The following is a 13,812-nucleotide window of genomic DNA, read 5'->3' on the forward strand; positions in this document are numbered from 1 at the left end:
CAGATGGGACATAATTGATATAAAAACATGACTTCAACAGTGTGTGTAACACAATTAATGTATCCAACTTGCAGTTGTGGCCAGCAGCCATTAGTTATATTTTTGCTTTTAAGAAATGACAGAGACGTTGTACACAAGAAAAAAGAGAGGCTTAAAACTTTACCCACGTAAGCATGTGTATGGTATAATTAAAAAGAGTTTTTACCATGGAATGGTAAGTGATTAACTAGTCTAGAAAGACTATGTCTATAGAATTAGAATATTTGTCTCCCGGACTAGAACACATTTGGTGAGTGGAACTTAGCGGAGAAAGTTGATTAAGATGCCGAAAGTGTGATAATGGCAGGAACCAATGAAGCATCATAAGAAACGATTACTTTAACATTGGATCCTGAAAAGGTAACAGGAAACTGATTAACAGTGAATGTCTTTGTCAAAAAGCAAACCTTCGTTTTCAACATTTATTTGACCATATTTATACACATACGAAAAAGGTGGTTGGAGTTCGGTTTGACTGAACCCCCAAGAAAGGAGGAAAAAGCTACCACTATCAGAAAGGCTTAAATTTTAAACATCACACTCACAGAATGATGAAAGTTCATGTTTATCTTCTTGCGGAGTAACCACTAATCAGCAGATGGCGAAGGAGTAGGTGGGTGGCGGCAGAAAAAGAACCGAGATTTTAATACGCTGGTGTTCCCTTCTCATCAAGTAATTCAGTATGAAAACGAATACATAAAGCCATTTTCTCAAGAAAACTAAAATATTACGTTTAGAAGCATTGATTTAGTAGGCATTCTCACTGAAAAAGAAAAGGGGACAGATTTTCAAATCAAAGAACTAAAGTGCATGATGGTAGTTAAAAATGGAGTCAAACTCTTGTCTTTCTATACATGGAATGTGCAGTGACAGAATGAAATTAGTAAATCTGAACTATAGAGTTGCACGTGAATAATTGCTAACTCATGATTACATTATTTTATTTTTAACTTCATCATTCAAAAGTACTCACAATATATATATTCTTCTTGTTCAATCATAATAAAAATTTGTTTACCAGTTTGCTATATAGTCTACACAAATCTACCAATGAAAACAAAGGATTTATGGTAAATTAATAGATTTCAGTATCTATAAAACGTTATCAAGTGTAGTAAATTGGATGAGACAAACGAGTTTCTTTCTTGTTCCTCTCTGTATATAGAAAGAAGGGATTTGTCAAAAAGGTGAAGAAATAATTAGCAGAAGTCAATGTTGAAGCAAGAAGTGCAGAGAAATTTCAATTGTAATGATTTCAGGCGCTTCATTAGTCAAAATCTACAGTATTTAATGCATATCGTTGTTAAGTGGAGGAGTTTGAACAAAAGCTCCATCATAATCATTTGAACCAGTGTGCGATTGCATGGGGATGATTATTGGCAAGGTTTTGTAAAGGTAAAAAATGGAATCAAGGGGGACAAAACCAAGAAAAGAAAGACAGCAACGAACAAGCTAGATCATAATCTTGCAGGATGAGATAAATACACACTTTTGTTCCCCTTATTAATCATTATTCAGTCTTTGAATATTCTTGTGGAATTCGGGATAAATTTTTGAATGTAAAGAAGAATGATTATTAGTTAAACTACAAACGGTGGAATTAAGACCACGTGAAAGATGATTAGTGATGTCTTATCTGTGTTTTACAATAATTTGTTTGGATTAATTTTCTTTTTCTCATAATTAATATAAGTAATTAATCTCCTTTTTTTACACTATTCTTGATTTGTTTCTAAGTATAATATGGATTATTAGGAGTCCAATATCAGTACGTGAAATAAGAGTTCATCTTTATATAAAATCACATAAGAACTAATCTTCACGTCATATCATGTATAATTAATTAATATATTTGATACTTCATTTAAATGAAATCAATTTTTTTTGTCATTTGTATTAGGCAATATATTTTTAAAATTACACTTATAGGAGAAAAAAATAAGAGAGAAGTGTGGTAGAAAAACATTCATTTCAGAAAATTCCATTTAAAATAAAATTGTATTTTGCAAAATCCAACTTTAGAAATCATATTTTGGAAATCTGTTCCAGAAATTAAAGAAAGTTTATTACAGAAAATTTCTAAAACAGGTAATCAGAAAGTCACTATTATAAAATATGAAATGGTCCCTTTAAAAATATTGAAGTGCACAAAGCAATTATGGGAGTGCAGGAAGAAAAAGCCTCCTTCGCTGTTGAAGATAGTAGTAACTTTTTTTTTCGCAGCACCTTCGTAAACCTCAGAAATTTGTGTAGTTTTGGGTTGGGCCAAGAAAAGCCCGTTTGGTTTGAGGGCGAGGCAACAGCGGAAGAGAATAGCAGGTATTACATGTTGGAGTGGAGGAGCGGAGAGTGAAAGGAAGAGAAAGAGAAGTGAAGAAAAAAATGCGTCTGTTCGATCCTTGGTCTGTTTTCTTCAAGCGTGAATGGAAGCGAAATTGGCCCTTCCTGGTCGGATTCGCCGTCACCGGAACTGTGATCACCAAATTTTCTCTTGGTCTAACTGGTAAATCCACTTTCTTCTTTTCTCAGCCCCAATCCTCTTTTTTCTTTTTCTTTTTTCTGAAATTTGATTTGTGTTTTGAATCTGATTTACCGTGGTTTCATTTTTCTCAGAGGAGGACGCCAAAAAGTCAAAATTTGTCCAGGCACACAAGAGGTAACGCTCCGCTTACCAAACCCTAGCTTTTTTTTTTACGCATTTTGCTGTTTTTTATTTTCCTTATGTCATACAAATGCGCTTCTCGTGTGTTCGATTTTTGATATTCAAATTTCAACTCGTTGGAGTTCAATGCACATATCTGATACAATATACCAGATTATTCGTTTGCTGGAAATTGGACATTCTAGTTTTCTAGCTATAATTTTTTTTTCCGAGCAATCAGTTTGGTAGAATTGTGCATGAATTCTGGTAAAGTGAGAGCATCTGTGGTTGAAAGTATGCATAATCTGGCCTACGCAGTCATGATATTTGTTCAATTGACGTGGTTGATTTGATATAAAAGAAAATGGTATACTATTACAAACACGTTATGAACTATTACAGCAGTTCAAAGCTTCTCGTACTCATTTTCATCCTCTTTCTTAGTCCCATTTCTTTATATGTTGCATTACTATCTATCCTCAACTCTAGTTTCATTAATGTGGCTCTGTTGATTTACTAAAAGTGTGATGGCCCTTAAACTTGACTGTCATTCAAATCTTATATTGTGGATGTGCCTAAGTGTATGCAATTTTCAAGTTGATGCATGTGTTTTATTTAATGTGCGGTTTATTTATTGAGTTGTTACTGATTTATGATTCCGTTGAATATCAAAGTGTGATATTATATATTTTTTGAAATATCATGAGGTGTTTTTGGTTTGGAATTTTCAGACGACGATCTAAGAATCAATTTACAATAATATGAAGGATCTTGCATGAGATTGGGTCTGCTTACTAGTTGTTGCTAACCTTAAACGAGGAACCGAATGTTAAATATCTCTACAAATACTTTTTATCTCATTTTGCAATGGACTTTGATGTTTGAACCACTTGTTGCAATCTTGACAATTGTTTGTCGTGTTATCTCTTAATCATATTCACACATAAATTTGTAGATTCAATTAATAGGATGCCATGCTATACCTATTTGTAGATTCAATTTGCACCGGCTTTGCACATTGTATTGGATGTGTTGGGAGAGCTTTGTTTGTCTTAGTTTTAGAAATTGTAATAAAAGAAATGTTGTACACTCTCTCCGAATTCCTATTTTCATTTTTGTTGTTTGCTTAAACGTGCTTGAGTAGTTCATAACAAGCAGTTCTGATGAATGGATGCACTCTATGATTACTTTAATGTGATAATTATTGGGGACTTGGAGCTTTTTTTCTTGTAATGATGCTCGATTGCTAACACCTCAGGGAAAATAGTTTTATTAATCATGTATGTTTTTGGCGCTTTCTGTAGTTTGCTTCTCAGCAGCTTTTAATAGTATTCCGTAGATTTCCCAAACCAATTATGTCAAGAGAACATGGTCTGAACGTACTCTGTTCTAAAATTTTCACGAAGTATTTGCATGGAAAATTGATGCTGTTTTTATTTTTCCAGGTGATTCCGGAATGGAAGATTTGCACCGCATTTGCACATCGTATTAGATGTCTGAGGAGAGCTTTGCTTGTTTAAGTTTTACAAATTGTAATAAATGAAGGCGTTGTTACACTCCATTTTCCTATTTCCCTTTCAGTTGTTTACTTAAATGTGATTGAGGAAATCTATACCAAGCAATTCTGAAAAACTCAGCAGCCTGTAGTACTACAATTTATCCGAAACATGCTGAGCATTCAATTCTGATTTTTTCACTTAGTTCTTTGTTCGTCTTCTTATTCTCTGTTAGGATGGGTCCCTTTGCGTGGTATCTATCTGGGATGTAGAATCCAAATTAAGGACTTGCGTATTTCACTAAATTATGTTTGATTTTCTGTGATTTCGGTTATGATTCTTAAAAACTATTTTAATCTTTAAACTATAAATTTGAGAAAATCAAATTATTTTTTTATAATCGTTGTTAGCATTTAATAAATTTGAAGTTTCAAATTATATTTCTAAATTGAGAGATGAAGCCTAATTGTGTTTAGTTCTTAATTATATTTTTAAATGTATAACGGAGTCTGCGATTGAATTTACAAACTCGATGGGGCTGCTTACCTTTAGTCAGGAAATTTCCTATTATCTTGATGCATAGAGTGAAAGCAAGGTAAGTTTTACTTTTCACTTAATCTATATGTTTTCGTCCCTTTTCCACCAGTACCGTATTACACATCGCCATTTTAATTATAAGTAACCTAACTGAAAGATCATGCTTATATATTACCAATTACCTTTAGACATTTAAACAATTCTTTGATGAACTTATTTGATATGATCAATTTTCTAATAATTAATTTAATATTGAGTAACTTCTAGACACTAAATCAACAGTTTACTATTTTTTAAAATAATTAAAAATAATACACTTCGACAAATATACAGTAATATATCAACGAAAACCTATTTATGATCATCACCAGAAAACTGTGATTAATGAAATAAATAAAATATTACATACTTTTCAGACCGTGCATCCTAAAACACGAAATGTACTTTAATCCTTAGAGATAATTCACGCATACATATACATACATATACATACACGATGCTGAACTTGCTGGCTGCCTCTAAGTTGCGATATAATTTTGTAATAGTTTTCTTCTCTATTGGCAGACCAGAAAAAGAAAATGCGACCTTGGTTTAAAAGTTTTGGTCCTTTAAGCCGACCATAATGATAAAGAAAGAATGAGATAAGCTTTAAAATTATGATAATTTAAATGCTGAACAGGAGTGGCAATAGGTCACGAATGTTTGAAAATACTTGTGGCTCCTCACATGTGCCTCTTCAGACCAATGTTTTAGCTCTTAATAATAATGTTCAACCTAATCAATTTTTCCATCCCACAGCTTCAAACCAATCTGCCACACCTCCAGCTTGAAAAGAAGAAATAATTTTATGCGTATGAAGCAATCCTCCAAAATAAATTCATTAACTGCATTTCACACACTACCAAAAGACCATAATAAAACCATGTTTTATGAAACTTTGTTTGCAAAACAAATCAGTTGACTAGGTTACTTAGGGAGTGAGGTAAGAACGATGAATAATAATGAATCCAACATTATTGGGCCGGTCCACATCACCGCCCAGTGAAAATTCAAAGGGTAGGTTTGGTCCAAAAGTTGCGAATTGATTGAAGGGCCCACAACGCCATACGCAATTGGTCGGTGATCAGTGATCAGTCCAAATCATGTTGTACACGTGGCATCACAAGAGCGACCGGGAGGCTCCTCCCTCCGCCACCCTAGACTATAGACAGGTGGCAAAACTTTGAATTTTCTTCCTTTTTACCTTAACTTTTTGTCCCTCGTGTCTTAAACTTCGCTAACTCCACTGTTGTATAGTACTATAAAACAACCTTAACCACTCCACAAAATTTCACAACGAACCACAACATTCAAGTTAAGGCATTCATTCTCTTCTCTTCAATTCCAAACTCACAACAAACACAGAATCAGAGAGAAGAAGAAGAAGAAGAAGAAAATGCCGATTTCTAGAATTGCCGTTGGAAATTCATCAGAGCTGAGCCATGTGGACGCGCTCAGGGCTGCTCTTGCTGAGTTCATCTCAATGCTCATTTTCGTTTTTGCAGGGGAAGGCTCTGGCATGGCTTTCAGTAAGCACTTTCTGGTTTGGTTATTAAACTCTGTTACTTTGAACATGCATGTAACAGTAACAACAATGAGAATTCATGCATGAATAATAAACAAACATGTTATGGTTTTGCAGATAAGGTGACAAACAATGGTTCAGCAACACCAGCAGGGTTAGTGGCAGCGTCACTGTCGCATGCGTTTGCACTTTTTGTTGCTGTCTCAGTTGGTGCAAACATTTCTGGTGGTCATGTGAACCCTGCTGTCACATTCGGTGCCTTCGTTGGAGGCCACATCACTCTCTTCAGAAGCATTTTGTACTGGATTGCTCAGTTGCTTGGCTCTGTGGTTGCTTGCTTGCTCCTTAAATTTGCCACTGGTGGAATGGTACACAGCATAACATAAACAACACACCAACATCATTCGTAGCTGTTCTTTTTCTTTGTGTTAATGTTATGTTTTGTGTGTTACATCGTAGGAAACATCTGCATTTGCACTTTCAGCTGGTGTTGGAGCAGGGAACGCTCTGGTGTTTGAGATTGTGATGACTTTTGGCTTGGTTTACACGGTTTACGCAACTGCAGTGGATCCAAAGAAGGGTGACATTGGTATAATTGCTCCAATTGCAATCGGTTTCATAGTTGGTGCTAACATCTTGGCTGGTGGTGCTTTTGATGGTGCATCCATGAACCCTGCTGTATCTTTTGGGCCTGCTGTTGTGAGCTGGACTTGGACCAACCATTGGGTTTATTGGGTCGGCCCATTCGCTGGTGCTGCCATTGCTGCTGTTGTCTACGAGGTTTTGTTCATCACCCAACACACTCATGAACAGCTCCCAGTCACTGATTATTAATTGAAAACTGGAATGGGTTTCTCTCTCTGCCTTCGTTTCTTGTCATTCATTCCTGTGTTCTTTCTCTTGCATTTGCTTGTGTTTCAATTGTTGATTCCTTTGAACTTTGTAACACAAGAACATCTTTTTTTTTTTTTGTTTTTTGTTTTCATTATATGTAATGTTCATTTCATCTTATATACTGGTGTTTCGCGAAACTTCATTGCCAGTTAAAATTCATGATTAGAGGTTGGAAACAATAACACGTACACTAAACAATGCAGATTAATAGAGAAAACAGATAAAACAATTAATACAATACCATAAAAATAAAAGAAAAACTATAAGTTAACGTTATTTCAATTAAATTTGTAGTATTACAAATTTTTCGACCAAATTTAGGAAATCTTCTTCTTAAAAATTTTCTTACTAATATAACATTATAAATTATTGTCAAGTATTAAGTTTAATATGCTATATATTGTCGTCAAATTGCAAAAATAGTTTTATGCAACATTTTTTTTTAATATAAGGACTCAAATTTTTAATTTAACTAAAATATGTAATAATACCCTTTGTTTGGACGTGAAAGAGATGAATGAAAAACAAATCAACTGAATAAATTAAAAGAGGAAGAAGATCAATAAGATATTTGATTTTTTTTTTAAAAAAAAGAAGATAAAATGAATGTAAAAAGAAGTTTTTTTTTTTCTGTATTTACTCACATTGGTCAAAAAAAGTATGCATTGTACTCGATTATTATTTAATTATTTATTTATTTTATAGGTGATTTGAGACAGATTCAAGAGGTTTAAAAATCATAAAATATATGTTCCTATAGTACCTTGACTCTATATAAAATTTTAACTAAAAACATTTTCTTTTCATGAAGAAACACTATGGTAGCTGACATTCATGATAAAATAGAAGTCTTTCATTCATTCTTTTTCTGTTTCTCCTATTTTGTGAAAATCAAGATTCATAAGCAGTAAATCATAGTTCTTAGTCCTCGATCATTTTGGATCCAAATAGCAATATACTTGTGTTGACATCACGCACGGTTTATCCACTCTTATTATTGATGCAGTACTAGTTGTCACTGATATATATAAAGAATGAAAGGAGCATGATGAGATGTTGGAGAAGTGTAGATGAGACTGAAATTAAAACTGAAATTGAGATGCAAACAAGTGTTTGATATTTTACAATGAGAAGGTACCAACTCGGTATCCTATTGGATGATTTTAGAAAGTAAAAGCACTGAAACCAACATTGAGATATATAAACTACAGTTATGGCTAATCTGAAAATTATTACAGCTGGGTCACACTCACTACTACCACCTTCCAAAAGCTTAAAGACGCAACAATGCTATACAGGTTAGACTTTAGGTGCATGCCACTGCCACACATATGCTATCAACAAAATATTGGTTGGAAGAAAAAGAATAGAATATCATACTATCATCAGCCGCTTAATGCATAAAAATATGGTTCACTCATAAACAAACTTTCCTCATCCATCATCACCCACAGAGGATCACAACAACAATACTCCCACGATGATGCAGATGGAGAAACCACCTGTTCACTCTCCCCATGAACAAAACTGTTGTTCTCTTCTGACATGTCAATATCTTTCCATATATCATCCATCGAGAACTCACCTTCACCTTCATCTTGGGTTGAAGCTCCTCCTGTGTCATAAAAGCTCTCTTCTCCTGCTTTTTTGGAAGCGTGTGGATCCACTTCATGCTTCTTTGAGGATACTGATATTGAGGAATGAACACTGGAAGAAGAAGAAGGTGTTGCTGTTGATGATGATGCAGCTTCTCCTCTTTTTTTCTCCTGCGCCTTTTTCCTCATCAGGGTCCTCCAGTAGTTCTTTATCTCATTATCAGTGCGCCCTGGTAACTTCCGAGCGATTCTTGACCACCTGCATATATCATTAGATTTTGAGTCAAAGTAATAGTGGTTTCAGACTGTTGATAATCCCAAGTTTTACCTCAACAATCTGCAGAATACTTAAAAATTACTAAGTTTTGGTTTGAAACAACGTAACAGAAAGGAAAAAACAACATAGTAGTGAAGTTGAGAGCATGTGTAATATATCTGGTTATGATCAAACCTATTTCCCCATTTTGAGTGAAGCTCAAGCACGAGTCTTTCTTCCTGGGGTGTCATCTTTCCACGTTTGAGACCAGGATGAAGGTAATTAACCCAGCGTAATCTGCAACTTTTACCTGTTCTATTCAAACCTACAACAAAGTCACGAGGTGGTTAAAGCTAAGGTGGTTCTTCCATAATGCATATGCCTAATGCCTATTTTACTGTCTCCCGCCACCTTCAAACCTGATACCTTAGCAATAAAGTCCCATCTACGGTCTCCGAACAACCCAACAAACGACACCAATTTGAAGTCTTCTTGTTCTGTCCATGGACCTTTACGAATTTCCTGTTGAACCATTTTCACACACCACAACTTCTGAAAATCGAATCTTTTTCTCTCCACTGTTCTTTCTTTCTTTCTTTCTTTCTCTTTATCACTTGCTGCCTCCTATGCAACCATTACCAACACTTATATATACGCCTTCTCGCACTCACTGTTTATTTTTTATAAGCCATCTTGCATATCCACCGTTCATTTGGTCATTTTCTCATGATGACATCACCCGCTACGTGGAAATAATCAGAGTAATAGATCAATATGTTCATGTAACTTTCACCGTTTTTTCTTTTTTCTTTTTTCTTTTTTCTTTTTTTTTCCTCTACCCATACTGCTTTATTCGTGTTGAACTTATCTGACAGATGTTGTTCTCCCCCAGTTCCACCTTCCCCTATGTATGCATTTTCAAGCCCAAGTTTCTGATTAATTAATCATATCTTCTAATCAAATGCATGGATTTGTCTCATAGGTGCCTCAGTTTAACACAAAGACAAGATTAAGCAGCAACACTCTGCAATATTGTACATTTTCACTTTTTTATAGCATATATGTATACCCTTTTGAATCCTTTATGAATAGTTTAAAGCATTTATTATATCATCATATGCTAAAGACTTTTTTTTGGGTGTTCTGTAATTGGCCTTTCATCGGGGGTGTTGAACAGTTGACTGGCTTAACATCTTCTGAAATATGCAGACAAGAAAAAAAGCTTGATTTTTTAGTTTTCAATCGATATTTGCATGTGTTAAATATGGATTGCAGAAAGAATGGTGTGTGAGAAAATTCAAAAGTTGAAGGGATTAAGTTGACGGGGCAGCCATGTTTGTTGATGAAGAATTTGATGGATATTATTACGGCTCTTGACTTCTGCAAAGGGCATCACAGAAAGAAAGAAAAGAGAAAGTGGAAGAAGACAAAAAAGTGAAGAATATAGGCAGAAATGGTTGAGATGTTTTGCAGGCAACGTTTTGTGAGAAATATAATATAGAAAATGGATAGAGATATTAGTGTAAAAACTATTGTTAGATAAATGTAGCATCCAAAGTTCGTGTGTGGTGCCCTCAGCAGAGAGAGTGTGGCACTATATGTCGGGCCAGTTTAGGTTATATTAAATATTACCATTTTTCCAACTTGATGTGCATGCCTCAAATAAATTATAATTTCAATTTTCAAATTTGCCTTTTGTAGCTAAGATCTGTGCTAAAAATATATTTTTTTCCTTGAACTTAATTGTATCTTTCTAAAAGAAATAAAACATTTTCTTTTGTATCAAAGCATGAATTTTATAGGGAGTTTATGAATATCATCATTATGTCACCTGAAATTCAAATAAATATACATATAGAAGGGCTTGTTTGATTCACTTTTCATTTTTGTTAGTTTTAAAAGTTTTTCTAAAAAAAACTATTTTCATATTGCATAAACAATCAATTCATTATTCAAAATATATTGAGTTTTGAAAATTAATTTCAAATTAATCAGGCGTTTTAAAATAAAAATAAAAGTAAAAACAAGTTCAAAATATCTACTCGTCTTCTTCTATTTTTTATCTTTATTTTTAAGTTTTTTTTTTAATTTTACGCTCTGTTTTTATTTTTATCAGTAAAGAATAAAATAATTAAAAATAACACTTCAAGGATACTCTAACCCGTATCCGGAAGGATGTACAACTTGTACATATAAAAACAAAAGCTTGGCTTCATAGCCTCATCAAAACAGAAAACTCACACAAGCCAATAAACATAATCAACAACATCACAGAGGCAACATACATAAGAAAACTCTAGATGCTACTATATGATTCACACATCAAGGGCCAATGTGTTAACACACCACAAAACTATTCACACCTATGTTTCCAAATAGCAATATATTTTGCATTGGACGGTGGTAGTTTGACACCAATACTACCATTTGACACTCATATAAATTAATATTTTATTCAAATAATGATATTTTATTAAGAAAAGTTGGTGTCAAATGGTAGTTATTTAGGAATGGTGGTGTCAAAGTAACTTTTTCCTTTTGCATTATATACAAAATCAGACTTCTCACATCCTTTAATCAATATTTCAATATGTCCCATATCTTGTAGAAAGAGAAAATCACTGACACACTGGTATATCCGTGGTCTTATTGTAATAGTGAACAACTTTTGTTTCCTCCATCTTCCAATTCATCTTTCACATGTAACCACACCTGCAAACATAATAGAAAACTTGGACTATAGGTATTAAAATCAGTCCTCCCCTCCACACATTCCTTACTTGTTTCAAGCCATGCAAGTACTTTCTAATCTACATAGTCATGTACAATTGTGAATGACTATGATATAGATATGATAAAATGTAAAGAATATAAACACCAATCTGAAAAGGAGAAGCTTACTTTTGTACTTTTATACTTCAACCATGTCCATGCTCTCGATTGAACTATGCTAAATATTTCTTTTGCACCGAATTTGGCATTCTTGAACACTAAATTGTTCTGTGTTTCCATATACTCAACATGATAGCCACCAACACCCCTTTTCAGATTATATTCCCTTTGTAGTTAAGTTAATTAAGTGAAATTGCTGAAAGTTTTTTTGAACCTGGTTTTGTTGTACACTCAAAACCCCTATCCATCTATTGCACAAATTCTACACTTTGTTGGCAATTTTACGCTCTGCTATATATTTTGCACAACCCTTCATCACCAACTATATGTATGAGCAGCTTTTCCTTATTTATACTGAAAACTAAAAGCAAATTTTGAAAATAAAAGGCAAATACACTTTATTTGTTTTGAAAAATTGCACAACATCATCTTTGAGTAGATACAAATAGACCACATAAATATTCTAATAGAATATTGTGACTTTAACTAAAGTTAGCTGAAAAGGGGAAACAAAAACTGTTTAATCCGACCAAAGTTGAGGTGAAGTAATAATTTTTTCATTATTAATTTTAATTTTAAATTAAAAGTTAAAAACAATACATACTTTTATCTTTTTCAATTTTTTAGGAGCTAAAATTAATTCTGGTAGCTATTACTCAGGTCCATGGTATTTAGTTTTTAGTGTAATTGTAGGAGTTAAAACAATATCTGAGGCTTTCCTTTCTAAGATCCCCAGATTCTTTATAATTCGTGTTCCATCAATACAACTTCTATTTCGATATTTCCAACAAAAACTTTTGGATTTTACAAGCTCACAACTTTACACGTTCTTTAACAAAGCTTTCTATATTTAATTGATAACTACTCCATCTTAATAAATCAACTCCAAGTATCGGTTACCGTAAGAAAATCTTTATTAACAACTAATTTTGATGATAAAAAATTATTAATAATCATAATATATAATTTAGATACTAATTTATAAAATAAAAAAGTTATTGATTACGAAAATAATCACAGTTATGAATAAAAAATTAGAATTAATCGTTAAATTGGTCACTAATTAATTAAAGACTAATTTAAATATTATTATCTTTAGTATCCAAATGTTTAGTGACCAATTTCCTTTAATACCGTAACTAAAACTTTTATAACTAAATTTTGAAACAAATTATTTTTTATTCATAATAGTAATAATTAATAATTTTTTATTCTATAAATTTGTATCTAAATTGATCACTATTCCTATTATTCATAGTTCTCAATCTGATCTCGTCCAAATCTTTTTCTTATTTTATTGTCTTATTAAGTATATAAAGAAAGAAGAAAGTCAAGCTATCGGGAAAGGAGTGAATTATTTGAATACTTCTTCCTCTTTTCCTTCTTCTCAAGCTCTTACTCTTACTAGTGCAGAGGAAGTCTTACGGCCAGACGACTTAAACGTAGCGCTAAGAATTTTTCATTACTAAAATTAGTTGTTGATAAAATTTAGTGAGTGGACTTATTCATCAACGTTTTAGTTAAAAAAATAATAATAATCAAAGTATGATAATTTTTCCTTACTTTCTTGACTTCAGACAACCAAAATGTAATTGAGTTAAAATAAAATAAAATTGCAAATATATATATATATATTAAAAATTAAGTTTTGAATTATTTAATTGAAAATTAATTGACCATAAATATTTTTGAAAAAGTTGTTTAAGTTGAAAGAAGATAAATTGGTAAAATAACAAATACAAAATCTTGTATGAACGAGTAATATATATAAACATCAATACTGTAAGGCCCCATTTTTATATTCTGCCCTAAAGTTGTTGGGCTGCCTTTGTGAGTGGGCCTAAGGCCGGCCCAACATATATAGTCTTTAGGTCTGCCCTAAACCTAGTACTCCTTAC

The 13,812-nt window shown here is 33.0% G+C and overlaps 3 protein-coding genes across 4 annotated transcripts; 2 read left to right on the top strand and 1 right to left on the bottom strand.

Annotated features, from left to right (window-relative positions):
- Positions 1-2,329: 2,329 nt before the first annotated feature.
- LOC114183750 lies at positions 2,330-4,384 on the top strand. Of its 2 annotated transcripts, XR_003604513.1 has the most exons (3): positions 2,336-2,542; positions 2,653-2,695; positions 4,126-4,384. XR_003604513.1 is itself a non-coding variant. In XM_028070879.1 (2 exons), the coding sequence occupies exons 1-2, from the start codon at positions 2,422-2,424 to the stop codon at positions 2,697-2,699; spliced, it is 168 nt and encodes a 55-aa protein (XP_027926680.1). In that variant the 5' UTR covers positions 2,330-2,421. The 2 variants fall into 2 exon arrangements, 1 of the variants encoding a protein (XP_027926680.1); XM_028070879.1 differs by lacking the exon at positions 4,126-4,384 and having other exon boundaries at positions 2,330-2,542; positions 2,653-2,699.
- Positions 4,385-6,032: 1,648 nt separating this feature from the next.
- LOC114183701 (aquaporin TIP1-3-like) lies at positions 6,033-7,308 on the top strand. Its single transcript, XM_028070815.1, has 3 exons — positions 6,033-6,281; positions 6,395-6,645; positions 6,737-7,308. Exons 1-3 carry the CDS (start codon positions 6,149-6,151, stop codon positions 7,109-7,111), a joined length of 759 nt encoding a protein of 252 aa, XP_027926616.1. The 5' UTR covers positions 6,033-6,148; the 3' UTR covers positions 7,112-7,308.
- A 934-nt stretch (positions 7,309-8,242) lies between these two features.
- Positions 8,243-9,966, bottom strand: LOC114183296 (transcription factor MYB48-like). Its single transcript, XM_028070267.1, has 3 exons — positions 9,442-9,966; positions 9,218-9,347; positions 8,243-9,025 (listed from the first exon to the last, which is right to left on the bottom strand). Exons 1-3 carry the CDS (start codon positions 9,554-9,556, stop codon positions 8,557-8,559), a joined length of 714 nt encoding a protein of 237 aa, XP_027926068.1. The 5' UTR covers positions 9,557-9,966; the 3' UTR covers positions 8,243-8,556.
- Positions 9,967-13,812: the final 3,846 nt, after the last annotated feature.

Source organism: Vigna unguiculata, chromosome 5, assembly GCF_004118075.2.
Source record: "Vigna unguiculata cultivar IT97K-499-35 chromosome 5, ASM411807v1, whole genome shotgun sequence".
NCBI lineage: Eukaryota > Viridiplantae > Streptophyta > Magnoliopsida > Fabales > Fabaceae > Vigna > Vigna unguiculata.

Bases quoted from the DNA above. Each gene is read 5' to 3' on its own strand.
- LOC114183750 (XM_028070879.1), top strand. From the start codon at position 2,422: ATGCGTCTGTTCGATCCTTGGTCTGTTTTCTTCAAGCGTGAATGGAAG. The intron at 2,543-2,652 runs GTAAATCCACTT...CATTTTTCTCAG, and splicing joins ATTTTCTCTTGGTCTAACTG to AGGAGGACGCCAAAAAGTCA.
- LOC114183701 (XM_028070815.1), top strand. From the start codon at position 6,149: ATGCCGATTTCTAGAATTGCCGTTGGAAATTCATCAGAGCTGAGCCAT. The intron at 6,282-6,394 runs GTAAGCACTTTC...ATGGTTTTGCAG, and splicing joins AGGCTCTGGCATGGCTTTCA to ATAAGGTGACAAACAATGGT. The intron at 6,646-6,736 runs GTACACAGCATA...GTTACATCGTAG, and splicing joins AATTTGCCACTGGTGGAATG to GAAACATCTGCATTTGCACT.
- LOC114183296 (XM_028070267.1), bottom strand. From the start codon at position 9,556: ATGGTTCAACAGGAAATTCGTAAAGGTCCATGGACAGAACAAGAAGAC. The intron at 9,348-9,441 runs GTTTGAAGGTGG...ACTTTGTTGTAG, and splicing joins CTTTATTGCTAAGGTATCAG to GTTTGAATAGAACAGGTAAA. The intron at 9,026-9,217 runs GTTTGATCATAA...TGATATATGCAG, and splicing joins CACTCAAAATGGGGAAATAG to GTGGTCAAGAATCGCTCGGA.